We start from the raw sequence: 17,383 nt of genomic DNA, 5'->3' as shown, positions 1-17,383 counted from the left end.
CCCAGTTGAGGGACTTCAGGAACACCCCGGACCTCCTACCAGAGTATCCCCGTTGTCCCGTTGTCCTTCAATCTGACACTTGAGCTGACTTACCTCCAGATCCAAAGGGCACCTTTGCGTGTAGCTCCTGACTCGCCATTTCGCCCTGCAATGAAGAACCTGCTGTGCCCTAAGGGTCCCCACCCCTTGCAACCTCAACACTCCAAGGGGATCCCAAAGAACCACCTCTAAACTTACCTGCACAGACCTTTTCCAGGCGGTCCACTGCAGTGGCCCTGCACCAGCTCCAGAGTCCTTTCACCGCTGCTTCCGTTGGAACCGGGAGCTGTCCAAACTTCTCCAACTGGCAAAGTATGTCCACCGACAACTTCGACCAACCTTTAAAAGAAGAACTTGGTATAGCAAATGTGTGATTTTTAAAGGTGACCTTCCATTGATTCCTATGGAGCGTAATTATGCACAAAAATATTATTTTTTATTAAACTTCAAAAATCCATATCTCAAAAGGTACTTAGCACATTTTCATAATTTTGGTCTTAAAAATTACATTAAAATCTGAAGTATTTTTATTATAAATTGGTCACAAGTTTTTCCTTTGAGTGTGAGTTTGTTTCTCATTCCCCGCAAGGGATTTCTGGTGGAGCTGAGTTGATTTGTTTTGCTATGTCGCATACGCATGTTATCAGCTGTGTACCCTGTTGCTAGGCAACCAGCACGTCTTCAGGGAACCATGGACCACCTGCCTTGATTCAAGTTTTCACCAATGCATGTGTGTTTATTAGAAGACATCCTCAGTTCTGTTGCTGTCTGCTATATAAAAACCGTGCGTTTTTGTCCCTACATTCATATTTCAGCCATAATAAAAAAAAACAGCATTAATAAAAAGAAATAATCAGCCATATATTTTAAGAAGGAGGGATTTGCTGCTCCAACATTTTTCCTTAATTCTCCTGGTGAACCTATCACGGCATGGAAAGATTGGAATTAAGGTTTTGAGGCGTACATTTTGGCTGTTGGTGGTGATATTTTCACATCCTCTAGGAAACTTGCCATGTTATAACATTGCTTAGGAGCCGAGGGCAGGCGCATTTGAAAATATTTGCCTGATATGGGGGATGAAGACTCAGAAGACAGAGACGAGTATGACCTTGCTATTGAGCAGTTGGGTGAACATTTTGTCAAGGAAAGGAATGTAGTGGTGGAGCGGTTTAAGTTCCTAAAGAAATCTCAACTACCTGGTGAATCGGTGGAAAGTTATGTGGCCGGGTTGAGGGCCTTGGCATCCTCGTGCAACCACAAAAATTTCCAGGAAGAAATGCTAAGGGACTAGCTAGATCTAAAGGCTCACAACAAGGAAATACATGAAAAGCTACTCAACACGCAAGATTTAACTTTACAATTAGCAACTGACATACTGAAAAGAGCAGAAATAACTGATGAAGGTTTAAAAGAATTTTCAACTCCGTCAGGAACAGTGAACTCTATTCATCTAGATGGAGCCAACTCCAAAAGAACGGATCAGCTGCATGCATTTAAAAAATCAATTGAAACGGGTGACTTAACATGCTTCAAATGTTGCTTAAAGGGACATTTAGCGTTTGACCCACGTTATCCTGCAATCGGCCAAACTTGTCGGAAGTGCAAAACTAAGGTTCATTTTGCATGTGTATGCAAGGAAAGACAATTTGCTGATAGGAAACCTAAGAGGGTGGTGAATTCTGTGGAGGGTAACGATGTTGAAGATGTTGGTCAAGAGTATATTTTGCAAATTGTGGATGTTGGTTGTGTGAGGAGGAATGGTGCTCATTGTGTCATTAGTATCGATGGTGTGGATATGGGAGTGATGACTGATTCAGGTGCACAATATACCTTAATTGGGAAAGAGCACATGTCAAAATTTCCGCATCGAGAAATCAAACCTCCTGATGTGAACTTAGTAGCCTACGGAAATACGCCTATTGATATGGTAGGATTCATGGAGGCTAGTCTGGAGTTTCAGGGTGTGAATTCTACATTCAAGGTACATTTTGTTGAAGATGGCGCTAGTCTGTTGGATTGGCCACAACAAACGGATCTGGGAATTCGCCTGGATCCTAACCACCCAGAACAAGTTCTTGGTGCATACACGGAAGTAAATGCTGTTCAGAATCACACTTTTGTGGAAGAGTACCCACAAGTCTTTAGCAAGGGGTTGGGCAGACTAAAGGGATTCATGCATAAAATTATATTGAAACAAAAAGCCATTCCCATGGCTCATTAGCCTCGACCTGTTCCTGTTGTTATGAGAGAACCATTGCATCAAGAACTAGCTAAGTTGTGTAATCAGGATGTTATCGAAGAGATTGAAGCATCCGTGTGGCTGGCTCCAGTGGTTATTGCAAAGAAGGGTAATGGGGATTTGCATTTATGTGTGTACCTCGGAGATCTTAACTCAGCCATCTGGGTTGTTAGGCACCCCTTGACCAATATTGGTGAAATGTTATCTATGTTAAAGGGGGCCAAGGTGTTTTCCGCTCTGGACTTATCATCTGCTTATCATCAGATAGTACTGCATCCTGTTTCTCGAGCACTAACATCCTTTATTACTCCTGAAGGTGCGTTTAGGTTCAAGCACATGCCTTTTGCTTTAGCCTCTGTGGCCGCCATCTTCCAGAGGGCCATGCATCATCTGCTCAAAAATGTTCAGTCTTTGACGTATTTCCAAGACTATATTTTAGTGTTTGGAAGAGATCGTAATGAGCATGATTCTCCCATGAGGAGAGTGCTTGATCTTTGGGAGATGGTGGACTAACTATCAAACTGTAGAAGTGCAAAATTGGTGTACCCGGGGTGGAGTATGTAGGTCATAGGATAGCCCAGAATGGCATATCTCCTAAATTTAACTTGGTGTCAGCCATTCAGAATGCACCTTCTCCAGTTCTCCAGGTAACAAGGATCTGCTTAGATCATTTTTGGGTTTGGCTGAGTACTTTTCGAGATTCATTCGTATGTTTGCTGATAAAACAAAGTGTATGAGGAAGTTGATGTGCATGAAGGAGCGATTCATGTGAAGTGAGGAGTGTGAATCAGAATTTGTGGAACTGAAAAGGTTGATTGTGGTTGCACCTGCATTCAAACCATTTGACACGAAAGATCCGAGCATTATTAACACGAATGCCAGTTCTGTTGGTCTAGGTGCCGTATTGCTACAGGTGAGAGAGGACATAGAGGTAACCATTGTGTATACTTTCAGACCTTTGAAAGATGCAGAAAAGAATTACTCCAACATTGAAAGAGAAGCTCTTGCTTGTTGGTGGGGTGTTAATTATTTAAAAAAATATGTATTGGGTACAAGTTTTGTACTTAGGACTGACCATCAACCCTTAACTGATGTTTTTTCCTCAAAAGGTGCAGGCAGAGCTACTCCCAGAATAGCCCAGTGTGTGATGAGGATGTTGGAGTATAACTATATGTTGCAGTACATGCCAGGTAAAAGAAACATGTTATCTGATTGTTTATCCAGGTTGCCTTCAAATGAGGAGGTAGAAGTGGATGAGGAACATGAGGAAATGGTAGCAACTGTTAACGTGGATATTTGTCGTGTTACGGATGGAAGAATTTCACATGATGAGTGGTTAAGGGTTATACAGGAGGATCTAGTTTTGCAGGAAGGTACGAAATATGTACGAGAAGGCTGGCCAGCAAGAGCAAGTGCTTCTGCGGATGCGGAACATTTCGGCCAAGTGAGTGTTGAGTTATCTGTTGTAAATTACTTAATGATGAGAGGGTAACAATTTTTGGTTCCTGTTGGGTTGCGTGGGCGGGTGTTACAATTTGCCCATGAAGGACATTTGGGCATGAGTGCAACCAAGAGTCGTATGAGGTCGGAATATTGGTAGCCCGGTGTAGAAAGGGATGTGGAATACCACATCAGAGATTGTATTTCATGTGTGTGGAGTGGCAAGTCCCAGAGAGTTGTAAACAAACCTCCTATTGATTTGGACAAATCAGACAGACCCTGGAAGAAAGTTACAATTGATATTATGGGACCGGTGTATGCTTTAGGCAAAATACCTAACTATTCTTTGGTAGTGGTTGACTACTTTTCAAGATAGCCTATAGTAAAGTGTATGGAAAATGTCACGACTGATGTTGTAGTAGAGTTTTTGATTGATTTGTTTGAATCTGAAGAAGTACCAGAAACTATTGTGTCTGATAATGGGTTGCAATTTGTGTCTAATGTCATGACTGATTTCTCAGAAAGATATGACATGGAACACATTAGAACGTCTGTTTATTATCTCCAGAGCAACAGTCTGGTTGAGAGGTGGAAAAGAACCTTTCAAGGATAATCTGCAATTAGCCTTGAGTAGTGGGGTAAGCTGGAGTAAAGCTGTGAAAGGTCTGATTTTGTCATACCGCACGATTCCGCATTCTGTAACAGGGTTATCCCCATTTGAAGCAATGAGGGGAACGAAGCTTAAAGCTCTGGTGTCTAAGGGTGTTAAAAAGAAGAAAGTCAATTGGGAAGGTGTGGGTGATGTTTCTGCGACTGGTGATTGGGTTCGTGTTTTGAAGGGAGGCAAAGTCAATAAGTGTGATTCCAAGTTTTCCAAGCCTTTGAAAGTTGTCAAAGTGTATGAGTACTCGTTGTTGTTAAGTGATGGAAATGTGGAATAGAAACAAAGTAATGACAGTTCCGGGGTGGATTGATTCAAAGCGTTTTGTTCATGAGTCAACTGCTGATGTTCCTACAGAACCTTCTTCCCTGCAGAACAGAAGGCCTTTTCTGCAAGACAAAACAAAATTAAGGTTTCCCAGGAGGTTCAGTGAGCTTGCCTTGCAAATTGATTTATAGTTTGTTATGCTTACTCATTATTATGGGATGTTTATGTGTTTGTACTTCATTTGTTTGTCTTTACCAAAAATTATAAGGAGGGGGATGTGTAATGTCTACTCCTCGTGGGTGCACCTCGCGCTACACTCACAAGGAGAGAATCTATTTTGAGAACAGTGCGGATGGCAGTTGCTGTCAGCCTCCCTTCCGGTCGGACGAGCACAATAAATCTCATGTACTCACCGCTTCCGGTTTCTGCAGATCTTTTCACTGGGCAACAGAGTAAATTACTCTATTGCCCTGGAGGGAGGACTGCCTGCCAGATTTATAAATGCCTAGTAGACCGTGATTTGTGAAGGCACTGGCAGGAACTGCCTGTAAGGCGGTTCCTGTTAATTTATTTTACTGTCTGCTGCCGGGCTGTGTCACAAGGATGCAGCAGTGCAGCAAACAGTATTCTTGCTTCTTTTCAAAAAGAAAAACGGTAATGCTCTACTCACCACAAAAGGCTTTTCCCAATGCAGGGGAGCATTAGAATGGTTTTACTGTTCCTTATTTCAAGGTTCTAGGTGGCGATAAAGAACAGTTAAAAATTTCTATATACCAAAATGTAGCCATTTTTTCAGAGTAATTGCCACCATGGTCAAACTTAAGGTCTTTTCACAATTACATTTGGTGGGTGGACCACTATACAGTATTGGTGGGCAGGGAACTCCGTAGTCCATTGCGAAGGACTACCCTCTCTGCAATATAGAAATCAGGCCTTAGTGCCAGACACTGCTTGCAGGCGCATGGGACGAGCAGGGGCTACTGGAAGCCAACGGTGGGGTTTGAGGTTATTTGCCTCTCATTTCCCAGGGTCTTTTATGCTATCGGTCTGTAAACTAAGCATGGTACAAACCCTTTAGCACCCAGGTTTCTAAGGGAGGTATTGTGGCAGTGTTCGAGCTCAGCACTCACCAAATACTCCTTAGCGTAATAATGATTGTCCAGTGCTTGACTTCACAAAGAAAATGAATTTATTGCATACTACAACGCATACAACAGGAATCAGATGCAACTGAGTGCCCTGGGCAGTGATGTTTGTCGGCATTGTTTGCTGCTATTGAACACAGTTCTTCCCTTAAGGATCAGGAGGTTCAATTCCAGGGTCAAACTCAACTGTGTTTAAACTCAGGTGATGATTTCCTCTTTTGCCCGTTAGTCTCTTAATGCACACTGTAGTTCACTTTGATTTTACTAACCAAGCTATCTGAATCCATGGTACGGTTAATGCACTCAGGCAGTCGACAGTTTCCTCCTCTGCATGCCATTTCCTGCTTTAGAGACCTCAAGCCAGCAATTTCCCATCAGGGTGTGATGCTATTAATTGTGTTTGACCAATGACTTTGTGTTTCACCACTACGCATATTAGTTGCTCAATGTTCACCAGTAGCACATTCTATGTTTTGTTCAGTTTAGCTGCCTATTGGCTTTGACATGGCATTAGCCATTACATTTTGTATTCAGTTTAGCTGCCTATTGGCTTTGACATGGCGTTAGACATTACATTCTGTATTCAGTTTAGCTGCCTATTGGCTTTGACATGACATTAGACATTACATTTGATATTTAGGTTAGCTGCCTATTGGCTTTCAAATGGGGTTAGACATTGCAGTTGAGACATTGCAGATGAGCTGTGTTTTTCCACATGGTAGACCAAGCTGTGTTTTTCACACCAGACCTTAGATGGTAAGAGCACGTAGATTTTGTGTTTACCTCGCAATCCAGTCTGAGAACGAGTGAGCTTGGGAGAATTGGCCACTCTCCAAGTTTCTTCGGTTCTCACACTGAGTTTGCTTTTAAGGATGACTCTGGACTACAGCAGCGGTAGATTGAATCTGCTTGACTTCAGACAGGTACAGAGACGTCAGTTGCCTGTCTCCCATTTGGGTAGAAAATCTCTTTCTCGCGGTTGACCGGAGACATCAACTTGCAGACCCCAGAAAGATGAAGCTGAGCTATAGGCCCTACGGTGATGAATTTTGACTTTTATTCTTTGCTTTGAAGTTATGCTATAATATAATCACATGTATTTGCTGTGTACATTGTAACTGAGAAGTACTTTGATATATTTTGCTTTCATTGCTGTGACTACTTTTGAACATGTGCTTCCAATCTACTAATTTCGTCTCTCAGGAACCTTGTGGTGAAGAAATAATAACAATAAATGTCTTCTTTAAACTCAGAAGTGCATTCCAGAGAGGTTCTGTAAGCTTGGTTATGAGATAAGAGCAGGAAAGCAGAACACAGGGCCTTTTCGGGTTGTTTGTCTCCTGGGAGGAAACTACTCTGTGATCTCTAGTTACTGGGGCAGCTCATTCCAGACATGGATGTATCTTTGGGGAGTCCCTGGATCACACAGGGGCCGGATAAGCTGGTGTTTTATGAGGCCCAGCTTGAGTCAATAAGGTTTGGGTGGTGCAGTCATGCACAGCCCAGTTTTGGGAAAGGACAGCCATGAACAGGCCAGTGCCGGTCATCCAGGCCAAACACAGGTCTCAAAAGATAGAGAATGCTGCACAGGTCATGCCATGAGCTCTTTGTTCCACAGCAGCTACAGGTACAGCCATATCTTCTATTTTGGCTCAACAGCTTAGATCATGCTGCAACTTAGATTCTGGCACTGCAATTCAGGTCATTTTGTAGCTTCCATTTGGGCACAATGCTATAAGTCATGCCACAGCTTTGATTCTGCCACAGTGGTTCAGGTCACACAGCAAATTCTGTTCTGGCACAGCAGCTTAGGCCATGTTGCAGCCTCAGAGTCCTCCTCCCCCCCAGGAACCTGAGTGAAAGGTCTGATGTCTACTGAAATGGGGCATACAGATTGTTCACCTGGGTCTACCTCTCCTTGCATAATCCCAACACAGAGGTATGCTGATTCTCACTCCTCCGAAGATTCACTTCTCCTGTATGGCTGACAGGAACCGCCCCTCTCTCAGAAGGCAGACTTTCTTCTAGACACTTTGAACAGCTAATCAGCTCTTATAGTAAAGATTGTAGATTCAGATGTTGTCCTCTCACCTTCAGGTAGCTGGCTGGTAAACACCAGCTCTGGTAGCACATCAGTTTTCTGAGTACTCTTCAGAACATTCCCTTCCTTGGTCATAGAGAACTTGAAATAAATGGGTCATTGGCTGCCACTTTTTTAAATTGAAAGCAGGCTGTTTGTACTTGCAGAACCAGTTTGGGGTGGTTCTTCTACTAAGTGACATCTCCATCTTGCAGTACTGACAACAGAGGCACAAAGAGGTTTGTGGTTTCTGCACCTGGCTGTGCTCAGCCAACTGAAAGTGTAATCATGGAATTACAAAATGTCTGGACTCATCTAGGAGGTCCCATTTACCACGTTTTCAGTCCTACCATTCTCTTCCACCATCTAATAAATGACTGTCCTTCAAGAAGACTAACCAACTGTTATAGTGTCAGCAAAGTCTCCAGCTTCAGGAACTTTAGGAATACTGTACTGCTGTCTGAGAAAACAACCCTACCTTCATCTTGTGCAAAGGCCAGGCTAGGGGCATCAAATATTGATCTTGCAGGTCCCCATTACCCTGGCTGTCCTTTACATGCATGTGCCACCCAGACCACATACACAAACATGCACAATATATATGGGATGTTAGCACTGGTATCTGTGTAAACAATAGAAACAGAACTTTACACAAGTTGACCAGTAGACGCTCACTTCCATGCCACAGCTGTAAAGGTCTACTCACAACTACATATTCACAAATCACGATACGCTGCCAAGACTGCTCTATGCACTAAACCTATGACAGGGACAGTTCTCCACTGTCTATTCAAGAACAGCTCACTTGTGATAACGGACAGGACTAGGCCTCTGCGCACAAATTGAATTACCATTAGACTAGGGCCAAAATAAAAACAAGGATACCATATACAAACTGATGTACACACAGGACAGGGGAACACAGCTGTGCACCATGCAGGGGGCACTTCCTTGCCAACAGCAACTCTCATTTTAGAGGGCAATCTGCATCCTCTAATCTCTAAATGACATCCTATTCCTGGTTTGTCTGCTGCATGACGCTGATCATCTCTAGGCTTCTGAAATGTCCGCATGGATTTAACACAGAAGTAGGAGAGTGACATTTACTGACTGCTTGATTAGTGTCGCAGCCAACAATTTCCTGTTCCATGGGGGCGAAAGGTCTGAGGTAACTGGAATTGGAGGGAGCACAGACCATAAGCAAGTTTGTATAAAGTACTTAAGGTGAAGGAGCATCGATCGAAATGCTCTAGATTGTAGATACTCCGACCGACAACACAAAACTACAAGGGCTGACAGGAGAACAAAACAAACAACAGAAATTCTGGCGAGGTGTCAATAAACTATTCTTTATAATCTATTAATGAAATCTGATGTTGTCGCTAATCCTAATTGTAGAGTAATTACGCATAAACAGATGAGTTACTCAACCTTTCAGAAGTGAGTCACTACTTCTTAATTGGTAAACAACATTAGTTCCCTCTCGATGTTGGAAACGTGCATGCAGAATAGGACGCTCGAAGGGCAGATATTATCATTGTAAACTAACCTTGCTGCAGGGTGCCACCCAGTAAACAACGGAGAGAAATGGCAATCCCACAGCAACAGCCAGAACAACAAGGCATTTCACTGCAATGGTCTGCTGGCGAAGGCCTGAGAGGTTCTCGTACCAAATGGAAAGAAGTTGCTGCTGGCAATTTGGATGCGCTACAAACTGTAAATGAAAAATAAAGCAAGATTAATTACCCAAGCACGAATAATTTGCAAGAGTAGTGCATTGCATAAAATGAAAACAACATTTTTAAGAACATCATAAGAACATCATAAATGTGATACTCTATCTTCATATCCGTTCCAGAATACCGTGCTACCAAAATATGGTGACCAAGAGATTTCTAATCATCCTTATACTGCGGAAAGGTTTGTCCTTGACATTTTAGCTATATCTTGCTAGAGCATTTTTCTGTAGTCTATTTCAAAATGTCACCGAATAATGCACATTCGCACACTGTGAAGTGAAAAAGATGAATACAGTATCCTGAATTTAAAAGCATCTAATGTAGGTTAATCTATATTTTGAACAAATGCTTCCAGTTTCGAGCCAGAGGGTGACACGTATCAGTAAAGGACAAAGCTAGCAGAGATCAACTTAACATATAGATAGGTAGAGGTGCTGTCTAAAATCCAGTAACTGAGTTTTCTGTTGTTGTGAGTGAAAGTAGTGCATGCACTGACTAAATCACATGGGTGTGCGCATGCTTCTATGCAAATGTACTATGTATAGATTTATTAATCTGTGCACATATGTGCGTTTTACATTTTTGAAGCTTTTCAAGAAAGGCTTGACACTTCAAGTTCTTGAATTGGAAAAAATAAAGTGCAGGTACTCTGTGCCAGAGTACCTGCTTGTTTCCTTGAAGTGCCGGTACTCTCCTATTAAAAGTATTACGTTTCTCTTGAGATGTGCCGGTACTCTCCCTCTCAAAATAAAAAAGTGCCGGTACTCAGTACCGGACAGTACCGGCCCATTTAAAGCACTGACTTTATACCTCCTAAAGTCCATTCTCGTACTGTTTTCTGTATTACAGGTGTTGAATAACGTTCTGATAAAGCGTCTCATATGACGAGAAGTGGGTGACCTCCCTCACCCCTCACTTACCTGGTGTTTACTTGGTTTTTCTCTGTCTTTTTTTCTCTTCTTTCTCCTTTTCTTCTTTGCTTCATTCTTCCAAATAGGAGCCATGTTCTTCTTTCTCCCAGCATGGCCTTCTTCTACCCCTTTCCCTGCATGCATTAAGTTCCTTTTCTAAGATGGCGTCTTCATCTATTTTCTCCTACAGTCCTTTTCCCAATCCAACATGGAGACTTTTACCTTCCTGTATGTCACTTCCTGTTTTAGGGCATATAAGGAGTGGGATTCTTGTTCTCCTTGAGCGTTGTTTTCTTTTTACTGGAAGACTTACCTTTTTCTTGTGCTTAATCTCTGTTCCAGGGAGGTCCAGTCATAGAGGTTTTTCGCCTTTGGGGTTTTTGCTCTGGGACTCCTTCTGGAGAGCACGGACTGCCTTTTGACGTACAATTGTCAGCAACACCATGGCTACCAGAAAGGGCTCCCCTTGCCTTGGTCAAGGCAGGACCTAAAAAGATCAAAACCATCCTGCAGTTCCAGTTGGTCCAAGCCGTAAGCGACAAGTAAACCGTGACAGATTGCAGCACCCAAAAAAACAGATTTTGTCAAACATTATGGAGAATATTTCGACAGCTGCTGCAGAAACCAACTAGTCGCTACTCATAACTTTCCAACAACAAGCCCAGGAACTGCAACAATTACAAAATGAAAATGTGGCTTTAAGACAAGCCTTGGTTTCCCGAACAACAGATGTTCCCACTGTTTCAGCTAATAGGCCACGTTTTTCAGGAGATTTCCAACAAGTTGGGTGAATTCCTTGATGCCCTGACAGTCTATTTTACATTTCGACCGTCCCAATTTGCACATGATAAAACTAAAGTGGGATATTTAATACGTGCCCTGTTTGGTCCTGCTTTAGCCTGGGCGACTCCTTTGGTAGCTTCCGATGATTCTGTTCTGTCTGACTATTCAGCTTTTGTTGCTGCCTTTAAACAAATGTTTAAACGCCCGGGACTGGAGGCGTCTGCTGAGGAAGCCTTATGTTATATCCAGCAAGGTACCCAGGATGTTCTACAATATATTGCACTCTTTAGACAACTGGCAGCAGAAACTACTTTGTTAGGACGTACTCTTGTAACCCTTTTTCGTAGAGGTCATAGAGAAGAGATAAAAGACAAACTGGTACATTCAGCTAGAGTGGAAGACTTACGAAGTTTAATGCACTCTCCATAGAGTATCATCTACAGGAACACAAATTGGAAAAGAGAAAGAATCGTGGACCATCTGATGCATGGAACCCACGTACCATCATCCATCGTTCCAAAGAGCCTCAACTTGAATTGAGAGAAGCTACAGAAGAAGAACCTATGCAAATAGACGCCGCTCATGGTCCTCTAACTGCTAGTGAATGTGAAAATCGATGAAGAAAAGGATTATGTCTCTATTGTGGAGCTTCTCGCCATTTGCTTCGTACCTGCCCAGTCCGTCCTGTGAAGTCTCAGGGAATTGCCAATTCTAGTCCTCTATGAGAAGGGTAGGGACGGTATTCTCTGAGCTACCTTCTATTTGTTCTTCCAAGGAGATGCAACTGCCCTGTTTCTTTTACCTATTAAACCGTAGTTACCAGATGGTTGGGAAGAAAGGGCATTGGCATTATTAGACTGTGGAGCCAGTGGAATCTATCTGGATGAGACATGGGCTATGGAACAAAAGATTCCTTGAATATCTAATGGCATTGTAGAGCAAGTTCATCCAGTTGATGGATATCTATTCGCTTATGGTCCTGTCATCAACACTACTCCTACCTTATGACTATGCTTCGGAAAACATCAGGAACATGTCTCTTTTGATATGATCTCCTCACTTAATCATAAAATAATCCTAGGAATACCCTTGGTCAAGGCAGGACCTACAAGGATCGAGACCATCCTGCAGTTCCAGTTGGCCGAGCCATAAGCGATGAGTAAACCATGACACAGACACGTTTTGGTGCTATGTTTAGATGAAATGCATGAGGGGTTGGGTTGGGAACATTGAGGTACAGAAGCTTTCTAAAAAAAATCATGCTGTTACAATATTTTTTTATTATTCACTCCCCTGGTGACTATTGTTTCCACTACTTTGTTTGTTTTTATAATTGTTATTATTCATATTCTATGCACTATGTTAGGATTTAGGTTTCAAATAAATATCACTTTTCCTATTGTTTTGAGTGTGGATTTCTATGATGAAAGAGGATCTGGGATCCTCTAATTATCCAGGTGAGATCTCATAGGACTGATTGCTACCTAGAATGAATCTCCCTCAAGTAAGGTGCCATGGGTTGAGAGGTGGTTGCAGTCTACTTGGTTTCTCTGACTCATTCTGGTTATTGACTAAGGGCCAGATGTAGGAAAGGATTTGCGACTCGCAAACGGCGAAAAACGCCGTTTGCGAGGCGCAAAAGCCTCTCCGCGATGCAGAAATGCATTTTGCGAGTCGGATCTGAGTCGCAAAATGCATTTCCGACTCGCAAATAGGAAGGGGTGTTCCCTTCCTATTTGCGACTTGCAACTCTATGCAAATTCATTTGCGACCGCAAAAGCGGTCGCAAATGAACTCGCAGTTACCATCCACTTGAAGTGGATGGTAACCCATTCGCAAACGGGAAGGGGTCCCCATGGGACCCCTTCCCCTTTGTGAATGATCACAAAAACTATTTTTCAGAGCAGGCAGTGGTCCTATGGACCACTGCCTGCTCTGAAAAGTACAGAAACAAAAGGTTTCGTTTTTTTTTCTAAGTGCAGCTTGTTTTCCTTCAAGGAAAACGGGCTGCAGATAGAAAAAAAAAACTGCTTTATTTAAAAGCAGTCACGGACATGGTGGTCTGCTGTCTCCAGCAGGCCACCATCCCCGTGAGTGCCCATACTCGCAATGGGGTCGCAAACTGCGACCCACCTCATTAATATTAATGAGGTGGGTCTTTGCGACCCCATTGCGAGTTGCAGAAGGTGTCTGAGACACCTTTCTGCATAGCAAATTGCGACTTGCAATTTGCGAGTCGCAAGGACTCGCAAATTGCAAGTCGCAATTTTCAACCTACCTACATCTGGCCCTAAGTCCTTAGTACCAGAGGGTCTTGAAAACAATTGTGCGGGATGTGTTCAGGAAAGAAATCCAGAAACAGTTTCAACATGAGCGTCATGGAATACTTCGGGGCTTCATGTTGCTATTAGAGCTGCACTGTTTGGAGTTTTTTGATGCTGTCCTATTAATTGATCTGAGCAAATCACAGTAGATGATGCTTCATCTGTCACTCTTAGGCTCGAAGAATGTCAGAATGATTTAGCACCTTATTCTTCTGAAGGAACCGTTGTATTTTCTAGAGAAGCCTGACGTCAAAGTGGCATGTTTGTTTGGTCTGTTATATCCATTCCTCAATGCTTCATTAAAAGTTGACTATAGCGAATAGTGATCAGACCTTCTGTTTGGGTTCACAAAGAACCAGCTGAAGTGACTAGGAGCCTAAATCTCCATATGATAGTTGAAAAGCTACAATTCTGACAAGGTTGGTAATTCCCATTGGAATTAAGATGCCACTACTAATGAGGGCCCTTCTGTTATAAAAAAGTAGAACCCTAAGTTAAGTGTCATTCATATGTGTTTAAAAGTGAAGTTATTTTACTGAAATGTTTTCTTTGTTGCTCCAGTGGCTTTAGGAGAGCTACAGCCTGTTAGAAGTCTCTCCTGCAATATAACAAGACTCTTATAGTGACAACTATGAATCCTCTTATGCAACTGTGTGTTCAGACTTTTTGTACCCCACATCTACACTTACCTGGACATGAACATATGGTGCCCAGTTTGGTAATGTTGTTGGAGCTATTTTTCAAAATACATGTAATGTTAAATCCAAAGCTTTTGATGAAAGGCACATAAAGCACACACACTTCTCTATGTCATTTAAAAGTAACAATGCTTGGCTTAGGCTTTGTGCTAAAATGTACTGAAGTACATACTAAGATGTACTTAAAGGAAAATTAATGCTGCCCTCATTTACCAGCAATAGTGATTAACATGAAGCCTTGCTCATCATAACAGTTTTCTTTTTACAGAGCTGAAAACGTACAGAGACTGATGTAAAGATTAAGGGCCAGGTGTACAAAGCATTTTTCAAGTCGCAAACGGCGAATCCGGCTGTTTGCGACTTGAAAAATGCTATTTGGGATGCTATTTGGGATGGACAGACCCATTTTTGTGATTCAGTATTCTATTTACCAAATAACAAAAAGGGTTTGTGACTCACAATTATGAAGGGGTGTCCCCTCCTAATTGCGAGTCACAGTCCCATGTATGATTGTTTTGTGACTACAGAACAATTGCAGTTCAATCAACCAATCAATGAATAAAAAAAAATATTAGGCGCGCTACTCACCCAGTAGGGTCTCAAGTCGCTGTGGAGGGGGGGAGGAGAAAAAAGGGGGGATGCCGATTTACTGTTCAAAAAGCCATGTCTTGAGGTGTTTTCTGAAGGTCCGGAGGTCCTGAGTCTTGCGTAGGTTGGTGGGGAGGGAGTTCCAGTTCTTGGACGTGAGGTAGGGGAAGGATCTGCCCCCAGAGGTGGTGCGAAGGATGCGCAGGACTGTGTCGTGGGCGAGGTCAGCCGATCGGAGGAGACCAGTGGGTGTGTGGAAGTACACTCTTTCGTTGAGGTAGACTGGTCCAGTGTTGTGGAGGGATTTGTGGGCATGGATGAAGATTTTGAAGGTGATCCTTTTGGTGATGGGTAGCCAGTGCAGGAGTCTGAGGTGGGCAGAGATGTGTTTGTGGCGTGGGAGGGTCAGGATGAGTCGTGCAGCTGCGTTCTGGATCCGCTAGAGTTTCTCTTGAAGCTTGACTGTGGTACCAGCGTAATAAGCGTTCCAGTAGTCTAGTCTGCATGGCTCACGGTTTTCCTGGTGTCTATGGGGATCCATTTGAAGGTCTAACGTAGCATGCAGAGGGTGTTGAAACAGGAGGAGGTTATAGAGATGATTTGCTGGGATATGGAGAGAGAGGAGTCAAAGATGATGCCGAGAAAGCGTGCATGGGTGGAGGGTGTTGGGGGAGGTCCTAGGGCGGTGGGCCACCAGGAGTCGTCCCATACTGTCCTGTTGGGGCCGAAGATGATGATTTCGGTTTTGTTGGAGTTGAGTTTGAGGTGGCTTGCTGTCATCCATTTGGCGGCGGCGAGGAGTCCGGCATGGAGGTTTGCCTTGGCGGTGGTGGGGTTCCTGGTAAGGGAGATAACGAGCTGGGTGTCGTCTGCGTAGGATATGATGGTGATTCCGTGGGGGCGGAGGATGTCGGTGAGTAGGGCCATGTAAATGTTGAAGAAGGTAGGGCTGAGGGAGGACCCTTGGGGGACCCCGCAGATGATCTTGGTTGCTGGGGACTGGAAGGGAGGGGGCAAACTTTCTAGGTTCTTTGGGCGAGGAAGGAGGCGAGCCAGTCCAGGGCCTTGTCACGGATTCCTGCATCAAAGAGGCGTGTTCGGAGGATTTGGTGGCAGATGGTGTCGAAGGCTGAGGAGAGGTCCAGGAGGATGTGTGCGACGGTCTCGCCCTTGTCAACTCTGGTTCTGATGTCGTCAGTGCAGGCGATGAGGGAGGTCTCAGTGCTGTGGTTCTTGCGGAATCCAGACTGGGAGGCGTCAAGTGCGTTGTTTTCCACTAGGAAGTGAGACAGGCGGGCGTTCACTAGTTTCTCAGCGACCTTAGCGGGGAAATGGGGAAGAGAAATGGGGCGGTAGTTCGTGAGGTCATCCGGGTCTGCTTTGGGTATTTTGAGGAGTGCGGTTACTGCGGCGTGCTTCCAGGAGTCTGGGAAGGTGGCGGTGTCGAAGGAACTGTAGATTACGGAGCGGAGCTGGGGAGCGATGATTGGGCTGGCCCTGTTGAGGATGTGGTGGGGGCAGGAGTCCATGGGGGAGCCCGAGCATATGAGTTCATGGTTATTTTGGTTTCTTCATCGTTGGTAGGGGCCCAGGTGTGCAGTTGGTTGGAGTGAGGGGGTGTTGTGTTGTAGGTTGTGTCCGTGGTGGTGATGGTGGGTGCAGGTGGTGTGAAGCTGTTGTGTATGGCTAGAATTTTGAGGTGGAAGTGGTTGGAGAGGGAGTTGCATAGGTTTTGTGTATGAGTGGGGTCGATGTTGCAGGATTTGGGTTGGCGAGTTCTTTGATGATTTTAAAGAGTTCCTTGTTGTTATGTGAGTTGCTATCTATGCGTTCTTTGTAGTAGGCCCTTTTGGTGGTTCTAATGAGTTGGTGATGTTTGCGTAAGGTGAGTTTTGAGGGTGGAGAAGTTGGTTGTGGAGGGTTCTTGTCACCAAGCTTTCTCGGTCTTGCGGCATTCACGCTTGGAGTCTTGAATTTCAGTGGTGAACCAGGGGTTGGTCTTGATATTGGGGGTGGTGTTGTTACTTTTCAGAGGGGTGAGAGAGTCTGCGCAGGTTGTAATCCATTGTGTGAGGTTGTGGGCGGTGATGTTGGGGTCATTGGTGAGGGGGGAGTTTATGAGAGCTTGGCGTTCAGGTGTTCTGTCGGGATCTTTTCCCACATAAGGTAGGGTGTTCTGTGCTGTCGGTAGTGGGTGGGGGGTTTCGTGAAGGAGAAATGTACGCAGTGGTGGTCAGTCCAGTGGAGTTCGGTGGTGTGTGTGAATGTTATGTGGTTGCTGGAGGTGAAAATTGCATCTAGCGTGTGTCCTGCTGAGTGAGTGGGTGAGGTGACGGTTCCTCTGAGGATGGTGTTGGCGTTTATATGTATTAAGAAGTGTATGTGTTCTGCGCTGACTAGGGTGTCGTGGGTGTTGGTGGTGATTTTTATGGTGCTTTTATGTATGATGGCGATGCCTCCTCCCGGTTT

The 17,383-nt window shown here is 44.0% G+C and overlaps 1 protein-coding gene across 3 annotated transcripts in view; it reads right to left on the bottom strand.

Moving 5' to 3' along the window:
- The window catches only part of TRPC6 (transient receptor potential cation channel subfamily C member 6), a 401,605-nt gene that overhangs the window by 262,174 nt on the left and 122,048 nt on the right, over positions 1–17,383 (bottom strand). For all 3 annotated transcript variants that reach the window (XM_069202381.1, XM_069202378.1, XM_069202380.1), the window contains exon 3: positions 9,421–9,585. In XM_069202381.1, coding sequence (XP_069058482.1) covers positions 9,421–9,585 — 165 coding nt within the window. The remainder of the gene's footprint in view (positions 1–9,420; positions 9,586–17,383) is intronic.

This window comes from Pleurodeles waltl, chromosome 8 (assembly GCF_031143425.1).
Source record: "Pleurodeles waltl isolate 20211129_DDA chromosome 8, aPleWal1.hap1.20221129, whole genome shotgun sequence".
NCBI lineage: Eukaryota > Metazoa > Chordata > Amphibia > Caudata > Salamandridae > Pleurodeles > Pleurodeles waltl.
The sequence above is the reverse complement of the archived record's forward strand: the minus strand, read 5'-3'. Positions and strand labels throughout refer to the sequence as shown.